This window comes from Brassica napus, chromosome A3 (assembly GCF_020379485.1).
Source record: "Brassica napus cultivar Da-Ae chromosome A3, Da-Ae, whole genome shotgun sequence".
NCBI classification, from domain to species: Eukaryota; Viridiplantae; Streptophyta; class Magnoliopsida; order Brassicales; family Brassicaceae; genus Brassica; species Brassica napus.
The window spans coordinates 6,845,951-6,872,112 of record NC_063436.1 but is presented as its reverse complement, the minus strand read 5'-3'; the positions used below and the strand labels follow the sequence as shown (position 1 = coordinate 6,872,112).

Sequence of the window (26,162 nt, the reverse complement as noted above, 5' to 3'; positions counted from 1 at the left end):
CATAGCCGAAATATTTGAGCTGTGGATGCGAATAGTGGTTGAGTTTATTATTTGTGGTGCGAGTACGGATCAGCCAAAATTTAGTTAATTACGTGAGATATTAAACAAAGTTTCAAAAATTTAGATAAGAAGTATCTAATATATAAAAGTATGTCTAACTCTAATAATACGAGATCTTTTAGGAATAAACCCAAAAATAAATCCATGCGGAACAGCATTTTATGTTTAACGTGGAAAATAATATCGTACTAATCAGACAATAAAAAGTAAGACATAGATTCAACAAATTCCAACAAATTAGACAGCTTCACCCATGTTTCTCAAGATAGTTGAAACAATTAATTCACACTGCACATTATAAATTTTTATTCAGACAAAATAAAAATTCCATACAGATGTTTAACAATTCCATGTGAGAAATTGTGAAACATATGTATGGACATTTTCATGCAAAATGTGTAATTTCATATTCTTTCAAGAAATTAAGTGCTATATTAAGTCTGCATAATCATTATTTGAGGTCAAAACAAAGTATGCATAATCAAGATACTGATAAAATAAATGAATATATATTATCCCAAACAGCAGGTAATTTCTTAGTTTAAGGTTTAATTCACTTTTTTCTTATTTGTTATGTTTTTCGTTCATTAATTTTTGCTTTCTTTTAATATTTGATAAGGTGACAAGCGTTTTTATCTTAACTAGAGACTTTTTCCGGGCTACGCCCGGGTTTATTTTTATAAATATTTAGTTGCTTTAAGATATTAAGTTATTTCTATCGGAATATTTAATTTATATATATTGGACACAATGACAAATAAAAATTATTAAAATGAAGTTAAAATTATTAAAATGTAAATGTAAGCAATAATAAAAAAACACACATATTACATTATTCAAAATATTATTACAGTAGAAACAATCTGGTTTAAACTCAAAATTTTAAATTTTGATTTCCTAACTTATTCATTCCCTCTATATTTCGGATTTGTATTATTTAATTAGTGGCTAACAGCTTTTTTAAGTTTTAGCAATAAATCTAATCTTTCTAGAAGTATTAGAAGTATGCATGAAAAAAAATTGTTAAAAAATTTTCAAAAATGTTGGATTTAATAAATATTTTGTAAATACATTAAAGGTAAACAGTTAATTGCTTATTGTATATTTTTTTGAAAATTCATAAAAGTTGAGATAAATAGAATGGTTTTCATGAGGTAAATATGTCCTGAAGACCAGATATATCTACTAAATATTATTTTCTATATGTTATTCTCTGTTAAATATTATTTTTATGAGTTTTTTTCAGGAAGATTAGTAGTTTCAAGGGTTCTTTTCAGCATTGATGTTTAACAATTCTATTTTTCCACCAACAGTTGGGTTTAGTAGAGATAAACGGTGGATGGTTATAATGTGCATGTTCTCTGGTTGGGTTTAGTGTTTCTTCGAGCTAGTTCCGATGCCATGAGCAAGAAACCGATGTAGTCTATCCGAAACCAATAAAACAAAATGAATAAAGAAAATGTGGTATCATATCTGAATTTTACACTAAACTTTCAGAAAGAGTAACTATGCATTTTAATTATCTGGTTGAGCAAAGTATATATGTACATATTATCCAGTAACATTGCAGTGACTCCGCCACATGAAGCATAATGGAGAGTTGTACTCCCAGCACCTTCATTACAAAACCAAAGAGACAAAGGAAAACAATAAGCTGGAGTTAAGTTTCTCCCTTCAGAATCTTGTGCTTCAATCTTCCACAGTGAACTGAGCAACAGAAGTTCCCAAATTCATGAGTAACTGCACCGTGTCTTTGTGTTTGTTCCTCCATCTGATGCTCTAAATATCACTCCGTGGTTGAAAGACATCTTCAGCTAATCATTTGAACGGAAGCCTTAAGCTTTAACTCTTTCAAAACACTATCAAAACCGTTTGATCAAATCCAGCAACTAAGGATTTGTTATCCTTCAACAGGCTCCAGCAATTGGGAAACTGGTTACACTCGGAAAGCAATATCATGCTACATCGAGGATGGCTATTTTGAGCCGCGAGATGCAGAGCAGTTGCACTGTTTAGGTAATCTGATCTGTGAATCTATTTTCCCAAAAAAAATCAATCACAATCACTGTGTCAGTCAGTGAGAATAAGAGTTATCAAATGCTTACATTATCTGGAAAAACTTTGCTTTGAGGAAAATAAGTTCAACCCAAAGTAATGGATAAAAAAAACTAAATGTAAAAATTATGTTCAGATATGCAGAAGGAAATCCTAGAGAAGTACATAAACTTAAGCGACATAGATAATGGGAGAACTAAAGCAACATGGAGCTGGGATTTGACAGGTATTAGCTACTAAATCTTGGATGCTTGGCTTCCTGTTCCACTTCACTGTCATTAATTGGAGCACTTCCACCAGCAGAAGACCAAGCGTAGAACTAACTGAATTGTTCAACTAAATAAACCCACATAATTGAGCGAAAAACTAACTGAATTGTTCAACTAAATAAACCCACATATGGAATTAAAGAATTTGTCAAGTATTAAACGAAGTAGACATAAAACAAACACAGAAAAAATCAGACAACAACAAACAAAAGCAAAATAATTCAAAACAAACACATCAGCGTGGGATTAATATTTGTCACGGGATGCTAATAAAAGCTAGAACCAAATGCAAGGAACTCTTTATGGAAACATAACTAATCATTTCATATATAAGTGCAGGAGTAAAGAAGCCAATACCCAAAAATTACACGGCATTTGAAGACCTTGGAAAATGTATGTTCTGTTCTGAAAGCATTAACATAAAGCAACATAGTCAGTCTCTCACCTGAGATTGCTCAGCATTGAAAGATGGATTCCATAATGAGTTCAATCAAAACATAATTATTATGCAAAATAGATTTGTATAGTGTGTTTTTTTTTTCCTGACTCAATAACCAATCCAACCGAATATCAATCATTTTATTGGCTAAAAGATACGCATACACCAAGATTAAAACTCACCTGTCCCTAAAAGTAGTCAGAGTACCCACAGAAGATTAAGCAAGCTCAGAGTAACCATCAGTGCTCAAAATTCTTTATTTCAAAGGCAGCAGAAAAAAATACATGTGAAACCCGCTCAAGAAAAAAAATACATGTAAAGCCCATATATTATGAATCGATCACTAAACAGATTGTAAATCCAATACCTCTTTCTCGCTTCCAGTTTCCAAATATGGTCGATTAGAAGCCTAAGAAGTTCAGCAAGATTGTTTTGCCTCTATCGAATGCTCTCTTCATGACGGTGTAGACCCGATCACAAAAGGATTTGCCATGTTCAAGCCATTTACAGTGACATTCAGATGAGGCTCAGATCTTAAGATCCATTGTAGAGTTTTCTTCAGTGGAGTTTTTCTGGATGCTTCGTAGGAAGGCCGATCAATAGAGCTGTCGGACACGGGAGACTTTACGGAGAGGATAGATTTTATGGCGAATCTAACAGATTTTATGGCCATGACTTTATTTTCTACTACGGAGGTAGTAGATTTTGGTTTCAAGTAAGATTCGACGAAGAAGATTAAATAGAAGGAGAAACAAAGGAAGATGGAACGAAACCATGAATAAAAGAATAAAGAACATCGCTGAATGTTGTGGGTCATGATAATGTTAGAGAACCGAAACGATGCGATTGACGACGAAGTGGAGAGTCAAGACGTTTGCTTGCGAAGAGTTGAATGGGCCATTCCGAAGTCTTTAGCGGGCCACCCAATTAAAACTGTTTAAAGTGAAAGATAATCTCACGTGGCAAAATAGAGAGTCCTGATTGGCCGATTCTTTAAGTGACGTGGACGCTCTCTCTATTGAGTATATCTAACTTTTAGTATTGTTAGATTCAGATATTATTGATACATTTATATGGAAAAGACGGAATAATATGATTTTTAGTAACAAAGATACTGATCCTCGACATACTTTTGGCAGTAACTGAGGCTACTACTGGGGAAGAGGCACATGAATCACTAATATAACAAGCGAGTCAAACTAGAGAGAGGGAGATGGAAAGTTTACCTCAAATGCCAGGATGGTGTTGTTTTACAGATGAGTCATGGAAAGAGAAGAAAATTTTCTTGAAGCAAGGATAGTATAGTACGTTATAAGGTTTTGATGGTTTGATGGACGCAAGAAATACGAAAACCAATCTCTCACCCCTTTACTCGAAAATTGAAGCTTTGATTTCATGTGACATTTGCAAACGATTGTTCACAGTTGGTGAAGATGATTTCAGAACCAGAAGAATGGTCGGTTTGCAACATTTCTCCAAGACATCAAGAAACTAAAAGAGAGCTTCAATCACTCAGAGTTGATACATGTTCCTATAACGGAGAATACAAGGGCTGAGTACAATGAATTTGAAAAAGTTTCATGTGACATTTGTAAACAATTGTTCACAGTTGGTGAAGATGATTTCAGAACCAGAAGAATGGTCGGTTTGCAACATTTCTCCAAGACATCAAGAAACTAAAAGAGAGCTTCAATCACTCAGAGTTGATACATGTTCATATAACGGAGAATACAAGGGCTGATATGCTTGCGTGCAGTGCTCAGAATAAATCGTCTTTTGTTTATATGAACGCAGAGTTACCAGTTTGTTTGCAGAATTTTAGCGGAATTTGTTTATGTTGCTGACAAAAGAAAAAAAATATATGATATGGTCTACAATCAACAATATCTAAACATCACTAGGATCTATGGATTACAAACCATGGTTTATAGTTGAGGATCAATGATCTTCTTTTATTGCTTAGGAATATAGACTCTAGAGATGGATTGTGCGACTGTACAAGAGGTTACTCTATATATAGAATCAATAATCTTGTTATGTTGCTTAGGAAAATGTTGGTTGGAAAAAATTTGCTTTTGAAAATGTTCATTTTACCTCCAGAAAAGAATTTCCATTAAAATGAGCCATATATAATTTCATGTTGTCTTTGCTTTCGAAATGACTATTAATGAAAACTAAGGTCAAACATGACAAAATTTGTATTATTTTTTTGCAAAACAAAAGACAAAATTACAGATTCTAATATTTAATGAAAATATAGAAGCAAAAAAGCACATTAAACATATTGTATAACGACGGTTTTCAGAACATTTACACTATGTGCGTATTTTTTAGATTTTAGACAAAATACTCCCTCCCTTCTTTTTTATATGATGTTCTATAACTTTGCATGTAGTTTAAGACAGCTGATGCAATTTCTGTTTTAACATTTTCATTTACTTGCTATCATTTATTCAGTCAAAATATGCTAGCAAACACGTTAATGCTACAAGGGTAAAAAAATAATCTTCCGTCACTATATGCATTGAATTCTGTAAACGTCAAATATATTGACACAAAACAAAAGTACTAAAACGTCAATTATTACAGAACGAAGAAGAACAATAACTTTAAAGAGAATTTATTATGTTGGTTTTTGAATTAATAATGCCTATACAAAATGTTGTGACAAAAAAATGCGTATACTAATAAATATTTATAAGGATCGTTTTCTCTATTATTTATTTTAACAAAATAAACTGTTCTAAAGTATGTAATTGTTAAAAAGTATATCAATTTTAATAAATATTATTTGGTTGATAAATAAATTAAAATCAATTACAAAAATGTAGTTTGGGTATTATAAAACAAACTAAGTAAAATATATTATTTCAGTACAGTTACAAAAAAAAAAAAAATATATATTATTTCAGTAGTAAAAATAATAAAAAGTTGTTTTCAAGATATTCTTAGCATTTTAGATTATATATGATACCTTCCTATGTTTGACCAAAAGAAAAAAAAGATACTTTCTATAAAGAAAAGATACTTTGAATTTATTAACACATTTCTCTATTGCTGCAAATACAGTGTTCTGAAGTTTGTGTTATTGTGTCCTTTCGCTCCTCTATATAAAAGTTTGTAGCGAGAATGCCAGTCAATCCTCTCATCATTCGTAAAACCTCTTCGTATGTTCCTCTTCCGCTTATTATTCATTTCGCCTCCATTCGATTAAAAGCTGAATAAGGCTTTACATCTTTAAGTGAAATTTAGACAACTTTTAAGTACGTTAATATGCTTATGGATTCGTTGGTGTAATAGTTGAAGAATGTTTATTGAAATTCCTTTTTTGAATTTTTTTTGTTTTTACATATTTTGATGACGTATGAACTGCAATTGTTCCAGAATGATAGATCAGACGCACATGGAATACTTCCGTGAGCATATGTCTGACGAGGAGAAGATTGCTGCTCAGGAGAGCCTCAAAGCAACGTATGGCCCGCCTATAGAGTTCTACACCTTTTTCCGGCGTCGTGCTATTAAGAATGTATGTGTTTCTTTAGCTGTTACCTTTTGACAGAGAGGAATGTGTGTAATAATGAGCGACCAGACATTGGTTTTGCTTTTGACATAGAAAATTCCCATGGCTGTGTAGTTTGTGCTGACTTCATTTGGTTATAAGTAAGCGTTTGTGATCTTGCTATGTAGTTGACTCTAACAGTTTTCTCTTATCTGTTCCGTGTAGCCCTTGTTTCTTCAGCGAAGTTTGAAATATAAGACTGAAGCCAAACGTCAAAGGAGGTAAAAAAAAAAATTCTTCTGTTCAGAATCTCCATTAGTTTTGTGTAATTATGATTAGAATATAACTCAATCATTAATCTGGAACCTTAATGCTAAGTGTTTGTTTGGGAAGAAGTTTCAAAGACTTTACCCCCTGGTGAATAGTAATCAATATTATACTGACGTGCAGAATACAAATGACTTTGTTCCTTCCGGGCAGTAAAGATGCTGCTGGTGTAGAAACTCAAGAACTCTTTCCTCTTTTTATTATGCTGGCAAGACTCGTTTCTTCTAAGACTACCGCAAAGGTAGGCGTTTCAACCCAGACATAATTGGGCTAATCTTTGCCTAATGTCATTTCATCGCCTAACATTTTTTCGTTTTTTTTTGGAACTCTCAAAATTATAGTCGTCTTCTGCAATATATAAGTTCAGTCGAGCATGTATCCTAACTGGGGATGATGGAGTTAGTCAACCTCAAGCCAACTTTCTTCTCCCTCGAATGGATAGACTCGCGTTGGATGCAAAATCAGGATCACTCGTTATCTTATTTATCAGCTTTGGTGAGTATTAGAGTGATTGTTGTGTACTGATGATTTATGTATATGTACAGTATACAAGATAAACTGATCAAATTTATTTTCTTTCTTGTAGCTGGTGCGCAAAATTCTCAATCTGGCATTGATTCAAGCAAGATCCATTCAGGTATTTTCAGTTATAAAAAGTTTCTGAATGTGTCTTTCTTCTGTAAATAAATCATCATGAGAGTTTATATTTACTTTGTTCTGGCAGGAAACATAGGTGGACATTGCCTATGGAGCAAAATACCCTTGGAATCTCTCTATTCTTCGTGGAAGGAATATCCAAATATGGACTTGGGAGAGAAAGCAACTTCAGTCTCTCTTGTTGAAATGCAGCCTTGCTTTTTACAGGTAATCTCGCCTTAATTGTTTTCTTAAACTTAGGTTTTACTGTTTCCTTTTTCATATTTGTTCCCTATAATGAAATGTGGACTCTCTGGATTTAACTTCTTTCATATGTAACTTGAAAATGTAAATTGGAAACACTTGCTAATGTGAATTTTATTAGTTTACTATATTCACCATTATTACGGAAACATACTGGTATAACTTGTCTATTTCTGCAGCTAATGTCTATGAGTGAGAAGTTTGTCGAGATTCAGGTTCCCAGCAATCCCCTCACCTCGGTAACTTTTTCACACTTCCATCATTTACTCTAATATTAATTGTGTTAAAGTATCTCATAATTCTTTTACTTTTGTTTGTTTGTTTGAAGAGCTCACCGCAGCAAGTCCAAGTCACCATATCTGCACAAGAGGTTGGAGCAACGGAAAATCCTCCTTATCGTTCTTCATTTTCATTTAGTGACTTCCCTGCCTCTTCAGTAGTGTTGCCAATTCACAGGTAACTTCAGTTCAACCTACATTTCCTTTCCCTTAATTTTATAGTCATCAATTTTTCTTGAATTTCAGTTTCAATTTTTTTTTTTTTTTGAATTTTGGCTTATTCCCCTCTCTACTAATGGGAAGTGTTACCTACAACTTGATGAGTTATAATGTCTACCTCTTCATGTCGACTCTTAAATCACTCTTCTATATCCATTGCATAGGTTGAGAAAAGGACAAGTAGCTTTCAATTACAGTTACTATAACAACAAATTACAGAAAACTGAAGGTATATTTGTGTAATCATTAACCTGTTTCATACCCATGTGTGTAAAATATAATGTGTATCATAAATTACATTTGGATTTTATTTTCTTCCAGTAACTGGAGACTTTACTTGTCCATTGTGCAAAGTAAAATGTGCCAGTTTTAAGGTAAACTTTCATTTCTACTCTCACTCATACCTCTGAGTAAAATATACTAGTGGACTATATATATTCTATGTAGTGATGTAATCTTTCTTTTTTTGTTCCCAATCATGTTTTAGGGCCTGGAATGTCACATTGCAACCCATGATTTCTTCAATTTCGAATTTTGGGTTTGTAACTTCAAAGCTCATTTAGCTATTGTTCAGTATTTTTAATTGTTCCCACTAATCGGCTCCACTTGTGTTTTAGGTAAATGAAAAATATCCGGCTGTAAATGTGTCTCTCAATGAGGTAACGTTAACCGAGGTTAGTGCATCTTATTTCCAAAATAATATTCCCAATGCGCTGTTGACTTTTGAGTGTTGATATCTGCTATTGTCTTCGATGGCATGGAGAAATTAAAATCACAACAGTGTCAAACCTTCTAGTAGTAGAATTAGTGCTATAATATATTCTGTTTTTTTGTAGTTTTTCAAAATTCAGATTAATGTTGTCTGGCCTATTATGTTGACTTTACTTATCTTACTTGCATTTAGGGTCAATCTTACTCAAACCATAAAAAAAAAAGTTTTTCCAAAATAATATCCTCAATGTGCTGTTGACTTTAGAGTGTTTAAATAGGAGAACTGGAATATTTCCTTATTTGCAACATTATGATATCTTCTATTGTCTTCGATGGCACAACAGTGACCTGCTAGTAGTAGAAATTGTGCTATAATATGTTATTGTCTTTTGTATTCTTTCAAAATTCAGACTAGTAAGTGTTTCAAAAAAGAAAAAAAGGGCGACCCTAACGCAAGGCTGGAACCATACCCTTTCTCGTAAGTTGTCTTGGCCTATTATGTTGACTTTACTTATCTTACTCGCATTTAGGTGACAATCTTACTTAAACCATGAAAAAAAATTACAATAACAGCTCAATGAAATCCAGCCGTAGGAAGCAGAAGACTCCGGTAAGGAACCCAAGGCCGAGGCCAATTAAGACTGACGGTATGTGTTTGATTGTAATGAATCTTATCTGGATTTTTAGTTTTGGGAACGTGTTTAGTTTTATATTTATGACTAATTTACTTTCTTATGTGCATTAGACAACGTTGGATCATTTGAGAATTTCTTAAATTTTTTATCTTCAGATGCTGCTGACTCTGTTAAATGTGAGAAGAGCCAAACAGTTCCTCCAGGAATGGGTCCTGCAGACTTGCAAATGATGAACATGTGGAACTCTTTTATGAAGAAGCACCGGTATGTATATACGCCTTCTCTCTTTTCAGTACATATGATTTCGAGTCTTAATGCAAACAAATTTGGCGTCACATGTGGTTTATATATAGTTTGTGGATATTCCTGCACAACTTTTTACATTAAAAAAGATAATGATAGGATAAAGCATTAGCTTGACACTGGTTGTTGACCCTTTGCAGAGTTATCACAGGTGGTTGCATCGCATGTGGATGTGAGGCGTTCTCAAAACTGCACGGACCCTTCTTGGTCCGAAATCTGGACTTGCTCTGGTAATTTAACTCTTAAGGTGTTTCAGAGAAGAAAGTGGGTTTTATTGATAAATGTGAGTACATGTGTAGGTGCTGGAAAAAGTATATCTGGACACTGAAGATTTATGGGCGCCTTGACGCCCAAACCTTGAACAACTGTATGGTGCTTTTCGAACAGCTTCCAGTTGAAGACACAGAAGCCTTTATTTTAAGTTAAAAAACTCTAAATAATAGAAAAAGGAAATGAGAGTAGGTTTTAACTACTTTTGGACCCCTTTTATCCTTTTTTCGTTTTGGATGTTATTATTTTACATTATTCCTTTCCCATTTGAGTGTTATTAAATTACTTTTTTTTTTAATTTTGGAGTTATTAATTTACTTTACAGAAAGTTGGTGTGTTACATTTGTCTGAAATGTATATTACCCGATGAATGTTAGGTAATAATTAATAAATGAAACGGGACTAAAGAATTGTCCATCAGCACTGAAGAATTCATTCTAGGGTTCATGCTTGAATTCATTGTATGCTTTTGCTCGATATATTATTTTGACCTTCTCTTTGGTTCAGTTAGAGGTTATACTTTTTACCCCCATCCATTCTTTTTTATTCATTTACCATTGATAAAGTCATCCCTTATATCATGTTTCTTAGTAATGGCGACGTAGTCTCGTATAAGGAAAGGTCACGGTCTATAAGATCACCCTTAATAGCAGAAGGACTAGCCCTTAGAAGCGGGGTCGTGAAGTGCAGAGAGCTGGGATTCCAGAGAGTGCTGTTTCAGTCTGATTGTATTCATCCCAACTATTCAGTCTATCAAGTAGGAAAGTCTGGGTAAGCTTTGGTCGAATTATATGGTATAATCATATCTTCTCATTGTTTGAGGTCTTTTTTTTTATTCGGATTCCCGGTACTTTATACCCATATGTGTAAAAAAAAAATATATATATATATATATATCATAAATTACATTTTGGATTTTATTTTTTTCTAGTAACTGGAGACTTTACTTGTCCAATCTGCTTAGTAAAATGTGCCAGTTTTAAGGTGGACTTAAATTTCTATTCTCATTCATACCTCTCAGTCAAATATACATCTATAGGCGACTATAGTCTATGTAGTGATGTAATCTTTTTTTTTTGTTCTCGATCATGTTTAAGGGCCTGCAATGTCACATGCCATCAACCCATGATCTCTTTAATTTTGAGTTTTGGGTAATTGTAACTTCAAAATTCATCTAGCCGTTGCTCAGTATTCTTTATGGTTCACACTAATCTGGTCCACTTGGGTTTTAGGTAAATGAAGACTATCAGATTTTTTTTTTTTTTTTTTTTTTTTTGCCAAAATGTGAATATCATATAAATATGAGAAGAGTTTGTAAACTTTACAAAAGGGAGAATACTATGTTAAGTTGACCTTGGCAAAAAATAAACAAGGCCAAGCCAACAGCAAAATTTTCCTAAAGAATCTGAAAACTATTCATGTCGCAGCCATTCCTGCATTAGATGCTGGAACAGGGCAGTCTTCCTCTTTCCAAGTATTGTGTCCCTGACGTTGCGATCAATCTTCTTGAATAAGGAGGCAGGCGTTTGAGATACTCCGTCATGAAGGCGTTTGTTTCTCTCAGTCCATATACTGGCAATTGTGGCCTGAGCAGCAACGCGTTTAAGAGTCACGCTCACCACCGTATCCCGAAGCCTCATCCAGTCAGTAAAAGCAACCCAAGTATGGAACCCCCTATGGAAGTAGCCAAGTCTCCTCAATACGTAGCCCCAAACAGTTCCGCTAACCTCACAGCGTAGAAATAAATGATCCCTGCTTTCATCCACCAAGGAACAAAGGCAGCATAGTGAAGGTATTTGCATTCCCCACGCGACCAGTCTAGTTCTAGTAGGTAATCGGTCCTGATGAGCTACCCAGGTAGTGAAAGCATGGCGGGGAGTGTGACCTTTGAACCAAATATTTTGGGTCCAGCGCTGTTCTGTTGCTCTGTTCCTTACTTGACTCCAGGTTTTACTCGTGGAGAACTCCTGCAACTCATTTCCACCCACCTCCCACACATAAGAATCATCCGTAGCACTTAACGAGGGGAGAGGGATGGTAGTAAGGTGTAGGTGAAGCTCCTCAGCAGCCTGGGAACGAGCTCCCCTAAGAAGCCATCCTTCACTATTGCAAGCATCCTTCACCAGTGCATATTCATCAATTTGCAGTTCTCTCGGGCCAAGTTCTCCAAACCGAGTGATGAGAGGCCCAAGAGGCGTCCAACGATCATACCAGAAGCTTAGTCGTTGCCCATTACCCACTTTTGCCTTCAGGAAACCCGCTGCAAGACCGCGCATAGATAGCAAACTTCGCCAGGGAGAAGATGTAGCTTTTGAAACATCTATAGCCCAAAAATTTCCTCCTTTTATTCTGTACTCTTTCACCCAGGAAGCCCACAGCGAGTCGTTTGCTGTGAACAGCCTCCAAATCAGCTTCAAACAGAGAGTTTTGTTCCAGCGACATATGTCTCGAAGGCCCAAACCCCCTTCCTTCTTGGGGAGAGTTACAGTTTTCCAAGCCACCTTTGCAATGCTCTTCTTCGTTTCAGTCCCCCCCCAAAGAAATTGAGAGCATAGTACATCTTATTTCCAAAATAATATCCTCAGTGAGCTGTTGAGTTGTGAGTGTTTAAAAATAGGAGAACTGGAATATTTCATTGTTATTTGCAACACTATGATCTCTGCTATCGTCTTCAAAGGCATAGAGAAGAAATCACAATGACATGGATTGTGGCCTGTAACTATTGTGGTCATCAAGGCTGGATTGTAGAATAGTGTCCTCAATTACGTAGGAGTGTCAAACCTTCTGGCAGTAGAAATATATAGTGCTATAAAATCGCTATATTATATGTCTTTGTGGTTTTTCCAAATTGATGATTACTCTTACCGAAGCTTTGCAAATGTAAATGTTCATTAAGAATTAAAATTAATGAGGACGACATTAGCGCAAGGCTGGAAGCCTGGAACCATACTTTTCTGGTAAGTTGTCTGGCCTATTATGTTAACTTTACTGATCTTACTCGCATCTGGGTGTCAATCTTACAAACCATAAACAACATATATCAGTACAAAGAAATCCAGGCGTAAGAGGCAGAAGAGACAGGTAGGGAACTTAATGCAGGGGCCTCATCTTGGACTAGGCTGTGAGGTGATAGAACAGACTGACGGTATGTGTTTGATTGTAATGAATCTTATTTGAATTTTTAGTTTTGTGAGTCTGTTTTTTTTTAACGTTCGGTTAATTACGGTATTACAACGACGTAAATGTTACATAGACGATTCTGCAGCCGATAATTTTACTATTTTATTGTGATTACACGTCTAACTGCGTCACTCCGAGCCGTCCTATGAGATCCATGTCCGATGATACGCCATATACTATGTTGAAGATCTCTTGTAATCATTTTTTCCATAATCTTCATAATTTGAATTTTCTGGAGTTTGAACTTTAGATTTTTTGGTGTAGAAACATTAATGAATTCTTAGTTAAATCGTTGGAATGAAGAGCTTCCACGTTTTGTGTAGTGAATCTGTTTAATTTTATTTTTTATATTATCATAATGTAAAGTGTTTTTTAGTGCGGATTGAACCGGTTACTTATAAGGGTAAAAGAGAAATATTACATAATATACACTACAAAAAAAAGACTAGTTTACATCATTTATTTTATATATTTGCATTAGTTATAAATGATGTAAAAAACTTTTACATCAGTTAAATAAATGACTCTGAAAGTGGTGATGCAAATAATTTACTTCATTTTAATCAAAACTGATGTAATAAAATTATATATTTACATCAATTATTTTAAATGATTTTAAAATGTATCATTTGTAAGAAAATGATGTTAACTTTAAGATCAGTTATGCGAAATGATTTTAGTATTAGTGTCAATTAGAAAAACTGATTTGAATTGTTAAATCATTTATTATAAACTGATGTAACTGTAACATCAATTCTTAGAAATGATATTAGTAATTGTATCATTTATAACAAGCGATTTTAAATAATATATCATTTTAAACAATTGATGTTAACCTTGAATCATTTTTTTAAAAGTGATTTTAATAATTATATCATTTAAAGCAAGTGATTTAAAGTATTATTATCATTTTACGTATTGATGTTAAATTTATATCAGTTTTAAGAAGTGATTTTTATAATTGTATCATTTACAATTTAGTGATTTAAATTTCTATCATCATTTGTATATAATTGATGCTAAATCTATATCAGTTTTCATAAATGATTATAATATATTTCACTTATATATAAATGATACAAATATTATTTTTATTTACATTTTTATGATTTAAAATATATATAAAAATGCAGGAAAATTAATTAAATGAATAAAACCTGATTTAGATAATAAATAAAGTATTAGAAATCAAATCAACTAATCCATCATGCAAATTCATAAAAATAAAATAAACTGAAAGTTACTGAAACTATTATTAAACTAATGTTGATGAAGATCACTGCCATTGCTTCCAACGTCTGAGTCTTAGTCTCTAACAGCATCATCACTCCGTTCCTGAAATAGAATTATACAACAAATCAGTTAATATTTTGAATAATTATTTATTATAAAACTAAAATTAATTATAATTTACCTGATTTGGATTTGGTGGAGATGGTACGTTGGCAAAAGCTGGGTTTGGTATGTTAGCAAAAGCTACAGCAAAACTTGAAGCCCATACTCTTGCCTAAATAATTAGTTCAGCATATATTAGTTTACATATATCAAAAGTATAAAAATACAATTAACTTATAAAATATATTATTACCTGTTCACCAGTTGAAGTACCAATTACTTGTTGGATGAATGTAGTCATTCCCTTGACTTGATCTGATAATTCTTTCACTTGTGACTTCAGGTCAATAACCATTTCTGAATTCTCTATCTCTTGTCTCGTAACAGGTGAATGGTTCACTAATTTTGAAGGTGTAGGTCCACGACCAACACACCGTACTCGTCCTGGACGCTCTGGACCAAAAACTTGTGCATATTCATCATCCAAACTAGCAATAGCATTGTTTGTCACATGTGACTTTTGGCCCAACAACGTCGTAAGTTTTTCCTAAACCACAAATGAAGAATAAATATCAAGTAGAATTAACATACAAACCTATGATAATATTGACTGAAACTAACCGCCCGTGTTTTTGCTTCTTCACATACAAAGCTTCCATTAGGTTTTGTACGAGTCTCGATAAAAAACTCTGCTCGACATGGTCGTTTTCCAGTCTTGATTGTCTTTGTAACATGCATAAATATATATAATATTAGTATAGTAAAGTAGTTTATATCAATATATAATAAACTAACTTTACATTACTTACAATATCATTTCTTTTCCTTGAAAAACTTTTTCTTCCACATACATGAGGCATGATATTTTTCTTTTGGCTTTCTGTATTCCTCTCTTGCATTTTCTGTAATCTCACATACAAAAATATTGCTTGTATTTGATATAGAACTATGTATAAATATCTAACAAATAAAACTGTACCTTCCACTTTTCAGTGAATCTCATGTGAACGAAATGACCCCATTGATTTTCAGGAACATTTTCTGGTCGATTGAGCAATGTCTCACTTAGACTGTCTCGCTTGTATTCTTTCCAAAGATGTAGTTTGACATCTTTGCATCTGCTACCTAATGCACTCATCACAAACACTTTTCTTGTCGCTGGATCATCAAACCAGAATTTGGACTGAAATAATAAAAAAAAAAACAAACCATGTTCATCATACGAATATATTATCTTACATCTCAAAGTTAAAAATTTATAAAGAGATTAAATGTTATGTATTACCTGTATTACTTCCCAGACTTTATTTTTTATGTGAGGATTAACCATTCTCCAGTCACTGTAGTTAATGGGTAGCAAATTCACATCATTGCTTAGTTGACCTAACCATGACCCTAGTAGACCTCCCGACTCTCCGATTGGCTGGCCACTAACTTCGTCAAAATGAACAATCACTTTGCTATTTTGAATTTTCCAAACTTCTTTAGATGTTATCATTTTGCCTTCGATTTTCCCAGCAGTATCTTGTTAATAAAAACAAAATATGTGTTATATAATAGGCTAAATTAGCATGAAGTATCTATTTTTTTTATGAACGGAGCATATATAAATAATTCTAGCATTGCAACAAAAAAAGCTGATTATCTAGACAAGACATTGTGGAGAATAAACATTAGCTCTCCTGATAAACTAAGTTAATACGGTATAGCAAATAAATTGACTATAACTGAATCTTCCTTGCCCACAGAAATGACGGTGCCGTAGTGACTACGTTTAATAATATGTTCTCTGAATTTCAATTTAACTTTCTCTACACATTAAAAATATTTGATGACTAAATAACATAACAGTTTTAAGAAAATAAACAGTTTTAAGAAAATAAATTTCAAGTAAATGAAAGAAATAGTTTTTAGTTATATTACCTATAACTTCTATTTTCCATTTGAAACTTTTGCATTCGGCAGCAAGTGGAGGAGGCATGTCGTACTCTGTTTCCAGATATGGTAAATCATCTGGTTCTTGTGTTTCTGAGTCCATGTAATCCATGATCTAAAATAATTGAAATCAACAAATCTATGAATCAACGATCTTCTTCTCATTATTTAAAGTGAAGAATACAATACAATACCAAAAAAATAGAATTAGAGAGATACATCACCTTTATCCAATGAAATTCACCGATGTTAACTCGCAGAGATAGGTTGCGGGAAGTTTTCCCTAGAGAACGTGGATTTAGTATTTAGGAACCCTAATTAGAACAATTTTATTAGAGGTGGCCAGTTTATATAAAAATATAATTATTTCAATTCCCGCTTGAGATGAAAAGATAGCGGGATTTTAATTTTCACCAAATAAATATATTTTTAGAGTTTTCTTATCATTTGTGTGCTGATCCGTAAGCATAAAAATTAAGTTAGTTAGGATCACAAAATTATACTGGGGCAGCATATAGATTCCCTTAACCGTATATGAGGACTGCTCACTTGGCGTGCTTGACACCTGGATGCGTTCATGTTATATATCATGCGCACACATAGAAAACACACACACTTGAATATGCATTTAACATGGACATACAGCTCAAGCTAGAGTAGGACACCTGGATGCCCAAGAGCCTTTGTCACCGACAACAGCTATATATTTTCTGTTTGACAAAGAAATTTTATATTTTATGTTATAACTTTTCAGTGACTTGATATGTAGAATGTTTAAGAAGATCAGAGATAGAAAGCTCATGGAATTATTTGACAACGAAGCCCACCATGTGTCTATTGAAGTGACCATCGAATGCTATGCAACATAAATATTTAGGCACTATTACTTCCATCATATTCTGCACCTAATTAATAAGTCACAAACAAACAAGGAAAACAAAACCAACGGAAGAGAATAATGTTAAAAAGACTATACGAAAACCAGGAGAAAAAGAAGAGAGACAAAAGCATAAAAAACAACTTGTAAAAATAATTCATCATCAAAATAGTCTTTAACGTTCTAAAAACCAATAACCAAATAAATAATTAAATATCTCCTCAAGAAGAAACAGAGATGCTAGGTTCGAAACCATCTTCCAACGGCTATGCATCATTTGAATCACCCATGTCATACACATCTCGAGGTTGAACATGAACAGCAATATTCCACTCTACTTCAGAAGGATCTTTCACATAATAAACCATTTTTGCCTGAGACGCTAATATATATGGTTCATCCCCTTTTTCTTCAGTGGGTAAAAAACGTGAAAAGTTTACCATATGATGACCATACGCATCCTGCTTATAACCTCGTTCTGTACGAGTGTCCATCCAGTTACACTTAAATAATACAACTTTGAAAACTTCATAGTAATTTAGCTCCATAACTTCAATCAGATGTCCATAGTAATTAACAGTTCCTGTTCTTGGGTTTGAATCACGAGAACTAGCATAGCTCATAGTCTCAGCAGCCACATACACACCACTATTTTGTGTTTTCAGGTTAGCTTCTCTTTCTGTTGCCCGAAATTTGAAACCATTGACATTGTAAGCTGTGTACTTTAAAACTTTCTCAGACGGACCCATAGCCAAGCATCGTAAATCGTCAGTTATCCCATCTATCTCATTAGTCTGTACTTTCTGTCTGATCCATTCTGAAAAATTAATATGAACTTCTCGGTCAATGTCGATAGCACGATTCCTCCTGCCCTGATGAGATTGTTTTGTCAACAATTCATTTTTGTATTTCCTATACAAACAGTTAAAAAACATGTACATTAGGACGTCAAGAAAAAATAACTAAAATAATTATAGAACCTTACTCTCTTAAGTGATCAAGAAGTTGACAGTTGACTAATATATGTCGATGTGCTTGCTGCCTCTCTACATGATTAAGAGAATAAACTTGACCTGCTCCAACAAATCTTCCATGGTTTGGAAAAATATGTGGAAGTTCTGAATTTGTTCTTATACTAATCTCAACTGGAGGTTGATCATCAACGCGTCCAATCCGATTAAATCGTGTCTCTATATCATTTAGATACATTGAGCAAAATATTATACACTCATCAGCTAAATATTGCTCACTTATAGAACCTTCAGGCTTGGCACGATTTCGAACATATGATTTGAAGTATCCTAGAGTCCTGTAAATAACTGAATCATGTAAGTTTCCAGTTTTGTGTATATACATATACAGACATATACATAATAAAAAAAACGCACCTCTCAATCGGATACATCCAACGAAACGGAACTGGTCCACCAAGTTTTGCTTCTTCTGTCAGATGTACTATTAAATGTACCATCACTGTGAAAAACGATGGAGGAAAAAACATCTCCAGACGACATAAAGTCATAACAGTACGATCTTGTAATTTATCAAGCTCATCTATATCAAGAACTTTTGCAGATATATCTCTAAAAAATTGGCAAAGCTCGACAATGGCTGATGACACATCTGTAGGGAGCAGATTCCGAATTGCGACTGATAATAAATCTCTCATTATCACGTGACAGTCGTGGCTTTTTAAACCTGATAGCTTTCGACTGTTAACATCAACACAACTTGACAAGTTAGAAGCATAACCATCTGGCAGTTTAACATTCTTTAAGACACTTAAGAAAATGTCTTTCCCATGATTGTTAAGAGAAAAACATGCAGCTTGATATTTTTCATTATCATCAGGCCACAAGTCAGAACGTATATTTAGCTCACGAAGATCTTTTCTGGCATTCAGATTATCTTTCGATTTTGTTTTGTCATCCAACAATGTGTAGACTAAATTATCAAACACATTCTTCTCTATATGCATGACATCCAAGTTATGTCGCAACATTGTAAATTCCCAATAAGGCAGCTCAAAAAATATGCTTTTTTTCTTCCACTGCTGAGTACTAGATCCTCCGGCATCACTTCTGTCTCTCTTTCTTCCAACTACCACAGACTTATCTTTTTTACCAAGAGTAACATTAACTTGCTCTAATTGATGAATAATTGTGGAACCTGTCAATTTGGCTGGTGGAGATCTGGTTTCTAATTTTCCATCAAAATCTGTTCGATTCTGCCGAAAGCCATGATCTAGAGGAAGGAAACGACGATGACCAATAAAACAATTTTTTTTTCCATGTCGTAAACGTTGTCCGATTCCATCAAAGTTACAGGTTGGGCAAGCTGATGCTGTATACGTATTCCAACCCGACAAATTTCCTAAACCCGGAAAATCGCTTACTGTCCACATGATGGCTGCTCGCATGTCAAATGTTTGTTTTGTGGAAGCATCTAGCGTTTTAATACCATCAGACCATAGCTCCTTCAGATCTTTGATAAGTGGCTGCAAGTAAACATCAATATCATTACCAGGCATGTGTTTTCCGGGGATAACCATCGAGAGAATCATTGACGTCTGCTTCATTGACATCCACGGTGGAAAGTTATAAGGAAATAATATCACTGGCCAGATGCTATAACTACTACTCATTGTACCAAATGGGTTAAAACCATCAGTCGCCAACCCTAGTCTGACATTTCTTGGATCAGATGCAAAGTCAGGATATTTCTTATCAAACTCCTTCCAAGCCCTTCCGTCTCTTGGATGTCGTAGTTTACCATCATTGTTAGTAGCAGATCCATGCCATCTCATGTGGGCAGCAGTTTTTGATGACATAAATAAACGCTGTAACCGTGGCTTCAGGGGAAAGTAACGCAAAATTTTTGCAGGAGATCTCTTCTTTTTTTTTCCTGATCCAGATACTTCTGTGCTCTTTGTATCTTTCCAACGAGAGGCCTCACAGACTTTACAAACTTCCCTTTCTGCATCAGCTTCCCAATATAACATACAATCGTTTGGACATGCATGAATTGACTCATAAGTCATTCCTAATTTGCGAATAACCTTTTTCATGTCATTAAATGAATCTGGCAATTTGGCATGTGAAAATGCTTCTTTCATCAAATCAAGCACCATGGATATCCCCTTGTCACTAATGCCACACATACATTTTATATGGTATAACTTCAGAATAAAGGACAACTTCGTGAATTTATCGCATCCAGGATATAGCTCTTGATTGTAGTCAGCAAACATCTCATCAAAACCTTCTCCTTTTTTAGAATTTCCACTTGAAGCTGATGGTCTATCAGTGTCCATAGGTTGCCCAGGAGACCCTTCTTCATGTTCCTCATTCATATTTGCACTAATATCTGGAAAAATATCATCCAAGAGGTTGAAAGTTGAATCTAGTTCAACATGAGCACTATCAGAAGGTACTCTTGCATTTTCCGTGACACACATATCTTCTCCGTGTACTATCCAACTCGTGTAAGAACTTAAAAAGCCATGACAAATCAAATCACCTTCGATATCTTCCCTTGTCTTAGATTTGGCTAGAGAACAACGAGTACATGGACATTTTACCATGGGTGCATTAGATTTACCAAATGCAAAATCCAAGAAATTTTTCACTCCTAATCTGTAATCTTGCGATAAACGTGATTTGTTTATCCATGATTTATCCATTAGAACCTGAAAAAAACAGACTTTCACAATTAGTAGACTTTTAGAAATTCACAACAAACAATTGAACTTCAAAACCCAACAAACTTCATATCAGTAAGTAATGGGAGAACAGTATAAATAAATTACCTCAATTGTATGCAACGTCTGATTTTCTGAGATGCTCACTATTGAGTTTTGAAACCAAAAGACAAAACAATCTTTGCCAGAGAAAGAGATATATATTAAGACTCTTTTAATTGTTAAGAGGAAAAAAAAAACAGGATTGATTAAATTTACAAGAAACTTACTTTCTTTTGTTATTCAAACTTTTTTTCAAAAGCTAATGGAAGGTGATGATGCTGTGATCGTGAATGACGTTAACGTAACGAAGCAAACTTTTTCTGATTAGGAGAGAACGCCAAATTTTTTTTTTGTTGTATATTCTATACTTTCTTAAAGATAAATATCAACTTAAATCTCTTATTGTCTTTCTACTATAAAATATTTATCAAAGTATATCAACATAAAATATAATTATGATAAAAAGTTATATATATATCCATATTTAAATATGTGATGAAAATTAGTTTTTTAATATCAAATATTTTAACTGATACAAATTAGGATAAAATAGTATCATTTATATTTAATTGATGTAAAAGAAAGAGATAGTTACATCATTTTCTTATAATTGAAGTTAATACTAATAATTATTTTTTCGAAAATATATATATAATTAGAATCACTTTTTAATTGATGTAAAATTTGTAACATTTGCATAAATGATTTTAATCCAGAATAAATTTACATCATTTATATAAATGATATAACTTAATAATTTAGCATCAGTTTTATTAAAGTGACGCTAATCAAGATGAATTATATCAGTTAGTCAAAGTGATGTTAAATTTGTTAAAAATGACATCAGTTGTTATAACTGATACTAAATTATCTATATTTTGTATCATTTACAAATAAATGATTGAAAACTGTATCATTTAATTTTGTGATACAATTTAAGTGATACAATTCACATCTTTTTTTGTAGTGTGCCTTTCTTCTATAGATAAATTATCATGAGAGTTTCTATTTACTCTGTATTGGCAGGCAACATAGGAGGACATTGCTTCCTGAGCAAAATACCCTTGGAAACTCTCTATTCGTCCTGGAAGAAATATCCAAATATGGGCTTGGGAGAGAGAGCAACTTCAGTCTCTCTCGTTGAAATGCAGCCTTACTTTTTACAGGTAATCTTGCCTTAATCGTTTTCTTAAATAAACTTAGGTTTTATTGTTTCCTTTTTCATTTTCTTTGTTCCCTATAATGAAACATGGACTCTCTGGATTTAACCTTTCATGTAACTGAAAATGTAAATTGAAAACACTTGCTAGTGTGAATTTTGTTAGTTTTACTATATTCACCATTATTATGGAAACATTACTGGTATGACTTGTCTATTTCTGCAGCTAAAGTGTATAATGAGTGAGCAGTGTGTCGAGATTCAGGTTCCCAGAAACCCCCTCACCTCGGTAACTTTTCACACTTTTCACACTTCCATCATCTACTCTAATATTAATTGTGTTAAAGTATCTTACAATTCTTGAACTTTTCTTTTGTTTGAAGAGCTCACCACAGCAAGTCCAAGTCACCATATCTGCACAAGAGGTTGGAGCAACGGAAAATCCTCCTTATCGTTCTTCATTTTCATTTAATGACTTCCCTGCCTCTTCGGTAGTGTTGCCAATTAACAGGTAACTTCAGTTTAATCTACAATTCCTTTCCCTTAATTTTATAGTTATCAGTTTTTCTTGAATTTTGGCTCCCCCTCTCTATTATTGGGAAATGTTGCCTACAACTTGATGAGTTATATTGTCCACCTCTTCATGTCGACTCTGAATAACTTTTCTACGTCCATTGCATAGGTTGAGAAAAGGACAAGTTGCTTTCAATTACAGATATTATAACAACAAACTACAGAAAACTGAAGGTATATTTGTGTAATCATTAACCTGTTTCATACCCATGTGTATAATATATATATATATATGTGTGTGTATCATAAATTACATTTTGGATTCTGTTTTCTTCCAGTAACTGGAGACTTCACTTGTCCAATCTGCTCAGTAAAATGTGCCAGTTTTAAGGTGGACTTTCATTTCTACTCTCACTCACACCTCTGAGTAAAATATACTAGTGAATATTCTATGTAAATGATGCAATCTTTTTTTTTGTTTTAATCATGTTTTAGGGCCTGGAGTGTCACATGCCATCAACCCATGATCTCTTCAATTTCGAATTTTGGGTTTGTTACTTCAAAACTCATTTAGCTATTGCTCAGTATTCTTTATGGTTCCCACTAATCTGCTCCACTTGTGTTTTAGGTAAATGAAAAATATCCGGCTGTAAATGTGTCTCTCAAGAGTGAGGTAACGTTCACCGAGGTTAGTACGTCTTATTTCCAAAATAATATTCCCAATGCGCTGTTGACTTTTGAGTGTTTAAATAGGAGAACTGGAATATTTCCTTATTTGCAACACTATGATATCTTCTATTGTCTTCGATGGCACAACAGTGTCAAACCTTCTAGTAGTAGAAATTGTGCTATAATATATTATCTGTCTTTTGTATTTTTTTCAAAATTCAGACTAATAAGGGCGACCCTAACGCAAGGCTGGAACCATACCCTTTCTCGTAAGTTGTCTTGGCCTATTATGTTGACTTTACTTATCTTACTCGCATTTAGGTGACAATCTTACTTAAACCATGAAAAAAAATTACAATAACAGCTCAATGAAATCCAGCCGTAGGAAGCAGAAGACTCCGGTAAGGAACCCAAGGCCGAGGCCAATTAAGACTGACGGTATGTGTTTGATTGTAATGAATCTTATCTGGATTTTTAGTTTTGGGAACCTGTTTAGTTTTATATTTATGACTAATTTACTTTCTTATGTGCATTAGACAATTAACGTTGGATCATTTGAGAATTTCTTAAATTTTTTATCTTCAGATGCTGCTGACTCTGTTAAAAGTGAGAAGAGCCAAACAGTTCCTCCAGGAATGGGTCCTGCAGACTTGCAAATGATGAACATGTGGAACTCTTTTATGAAGAAGCACCGGTATGTATATACGCCTTCTCTCTTTTCAGTACATATGATTTCGAGTCTTAATGCAAACAAATTTGGCGTCACATGTGGTTTATATATAGTTTGTGGATATTCCTGCACAACTTTTAACATTAAAAAAGATAATGATAGGATAAAGCATTAGCTGCTGACAAAAAAAAAAAAAAAAAAAAGCATTAGCTTGACACTGGTTGTTGACCCTTTGCAGAGTTATCACAGGTGGTTGCATCGCATGTGGATGTGAGGCGTTCTCAAAACTACACGGACCCTTCTTGGTCCGAAATCTGGACTTGCTCTGGTAATTTAACTCTTTAGGTGTTTCAGAGAAGAAAGTGGGTTTTATTGATAAATGTGAGTACTTGTGTAGGTGCTGGAAAAAGTATATCTGGACACTGAAGATTTATGGGCGCCTTGACGCCCAAACCTTGAACAACTGTATGGTGCTTTTCGAACAGCTTGCAAATTGAAGACCCAGAAGCCTTTATTTTAAGTTTAAAAAACTCTAAATAATAGAAAAAGGATATGAGAGTAGGTTTTCACTACTTTTGGATCCCTTTTATCCTCTTTCGTTTTGGATGTTATTATTTTACATTATCCCTTAATTTCCCGTTTGAGTGTTATTAAATTACTTAATTTTTATTTTGGAGTTATTAATTTTTCTTTACAGAAAGTTTGTATATTACAGTTGTCTGAAATATATTTTACCCGATAAATGGTAGGGAATTAATGAAACGGGGCTAAATAATTGTCCATCAGCATTGAAGAATTCATTCTAGGGTTCATGCTTGAATTGATTGTAGGATTTTATTTAATTACTACTTTTTTCCTTCTTCTTTGGCTTAGTTTGAGGTTTTACCTTTTCCCCCATCCATTCTTTTTTATTTATTTACCATTGATCATAAAGTCGTCCCTTAGATTATGTTTCTTACTAATGGAGACGTTTGTGGTCTCGTATAAGGAAAGCTCACGGTTTATAAGATCACCCTTGATAGCAGAGGAACTGGCCCTAAGAAGCGGTCGTGAAGTTCATAGAGATGTGATTCCATCGAGTGCAGTTTCAGTCTGATTCATCCCAACTTATTCAGTCTATCAAGCAGTCAAGTCTGGGCAAGCTTTGTTGAATTATATGGTATTGTTTCAGATAGTTTGAGGTCTTTTCTCTTATTTAGATTCCCGGTATTAGGAACAAAGAGGCCGATGTTTTGGCAAAGCAAGCTCTTCTGTTTAAATTGCAATGGTATTTGTGTTACAAAGAAAAAAAAAATGTTATCATACAATAACATTTTAGGTTTAGTTAACATTGTTGATTGCATTCATTTTTTTAATCCATTCTCTCATTTATTAATTTTCATATATACAGTAGAAACTCTATGAATTAATACTCGATAAATTAAATAAACACTATAAATTAATAAATTTTTGAGTACCGAATTGGGCTGATTCAAAATATGACACAAATCGATAAAATAATAAGATAATAATTTTTGAAAAGTTTTATGTAAATATACGGTCCCATTAAAATCATAAATAAATAATATGTCTATATATACATTTTATATAAGTATAAACTAAACATTATATTGTTGGTTTCATATTCACAATGAAAATACTTCTATTTCTCTTTAACATTTCAATATGTTTTGATAATATTTAGTAAAATTATAACGAAAGTCACATTCAAATTCTATGAAACATTAAAATATACACCAAATAATATAATAAAACAAGATGAAAGTCGAATTTCTAAAATTTAATTAATGTATATACGATAAAATCAAATATTTTTTTATTTTAAAAATAAAAAATATTCAAAAATAGAAAATCTATATAACTTTTTTTTGTAAATTATTAACTCTATAAATTAATAAAATACCATAGTACCAACATTATTAATTTATAGAGTTTTTAATATAATAAGTTAATGTGTTAAACCATGTAACACCTGTTTTAGGCGACACCAAAAGGGCTCTTTTTAGACCTGACATTTTCTCTGACGGCGACTACCCTGCAAGGATTCTGGAGTCGTTTTCTTCCTCACAGGGGAGACTATCCAACACTCCTTGTTATCTAGGCTCGTTTTTAAATCT

General features: G+C 33.5%; 4 protein-coding genes across 4 annotated transcripts; 2 read left to right on the top strand and 2 right to left on the bottom strand.

The window, feature by feature from the left end:
• Positions 1-5,712: 5,712 nt before the first annotated feature.
• Positions 5,713-10,289, top strand: LOC106351031 (polycomb group protein EMBRYONIC FLOWER 2-like). The gene is made up of 17 exons (XM_022717169.2): positions 5,713-6,349; positions 6,548-6,603; positions 6,773-6,890; positions 6,991-7,144; positions 7,236-7,286; positions 7,374-7,513; positions 7,729-7,788; positions 7,878-8,005; positions 8,211-8,275; positions 8,368-8,420; positions 8,534-8,584; positions 8,664-8,720; positions 9,168-9,235; positions 9,331-9,404; positions 9,548-9,656; positions 9,836-9,925; positions 9,995-10,289. Exons 1-17 carry the CDS (start codon positions 6,188-6,190, stop codon positions 10,119-10,121), a joined length of 1,563 nt encoding a protein of 520 aa, XP_022572890.2. The 5' UTR covers positions 5,713-6,187; the 3' UTR covers positions 10,122-10,289.
• Positions 10,290-11,377: 1,088 nt separating this feature from the next.
• LOC106349608 lies at positions 11,378-12,241 on the bottom strand. Its single transcript, XM_013789597.1, has one exon. It carries the CDS (start codon positions 12,239-12,241, stop codon positions 11,378-11,380), a length of 864 nt encoding a protein of 287 aa, XP_013645051.1.
• A 2,209-nt stretch (positions 12,242-14,450) lies between these two features.
• LOC106349609 lies at positions 14,451-16,527 on the bottom strand. Its single transcript, XM_048765130.1, has 6 exons — positions 16,404-16,527; positions 15,766-16,004; positions 15,460-15,663; positions 14,734-15,027; positions 14,560-14,652; positions 14,451-14,480 (listed from the first exon to the last, which is right to left on the bottom strand). The coding sequence occupies exons 1-6, from the start codon at positions 16,525-16,527 to the stop codon at positions 14,451-14,453; spliced, it is 984 nt and encodes a 327-aa protein (XP_048621087.1).
• A 5,480-nt stretch (positions 16,528-22,007) lies between these two features.
• On the top strand, positions 22,008-24,807 carry LOC106349610 (polycomb group protein EMBRYONIC FLOWER 2-like). Its single transcript, XM_022717168.2, has 12 exons — positions 22,008-22,200; positions 22,420-22,482; positions 22,577-22,704; positions 22,876-22,940; positions 23,045-23,097; positions 23,202-23,255; positions 23,335-23,394; positions 23,598-23,644; positions 23,740-23,813; positions 23,961-24,069; positions 24,284-24,373; positions 24,443-24,807. Exons 1-12 carry the CDS (start codon positions 22,030-22,032, stop codon positions 24,540-24,542), a joined length of 1,014 nt encoding a protein of 337 aa, XP_022572889.2. The 5' UTR covers positions 22,008-22,029; the 3' UTR covers positions 24,543-24,807.
• Positions 24,808-26,162: the final 1,355 nt, after the last annotated feature.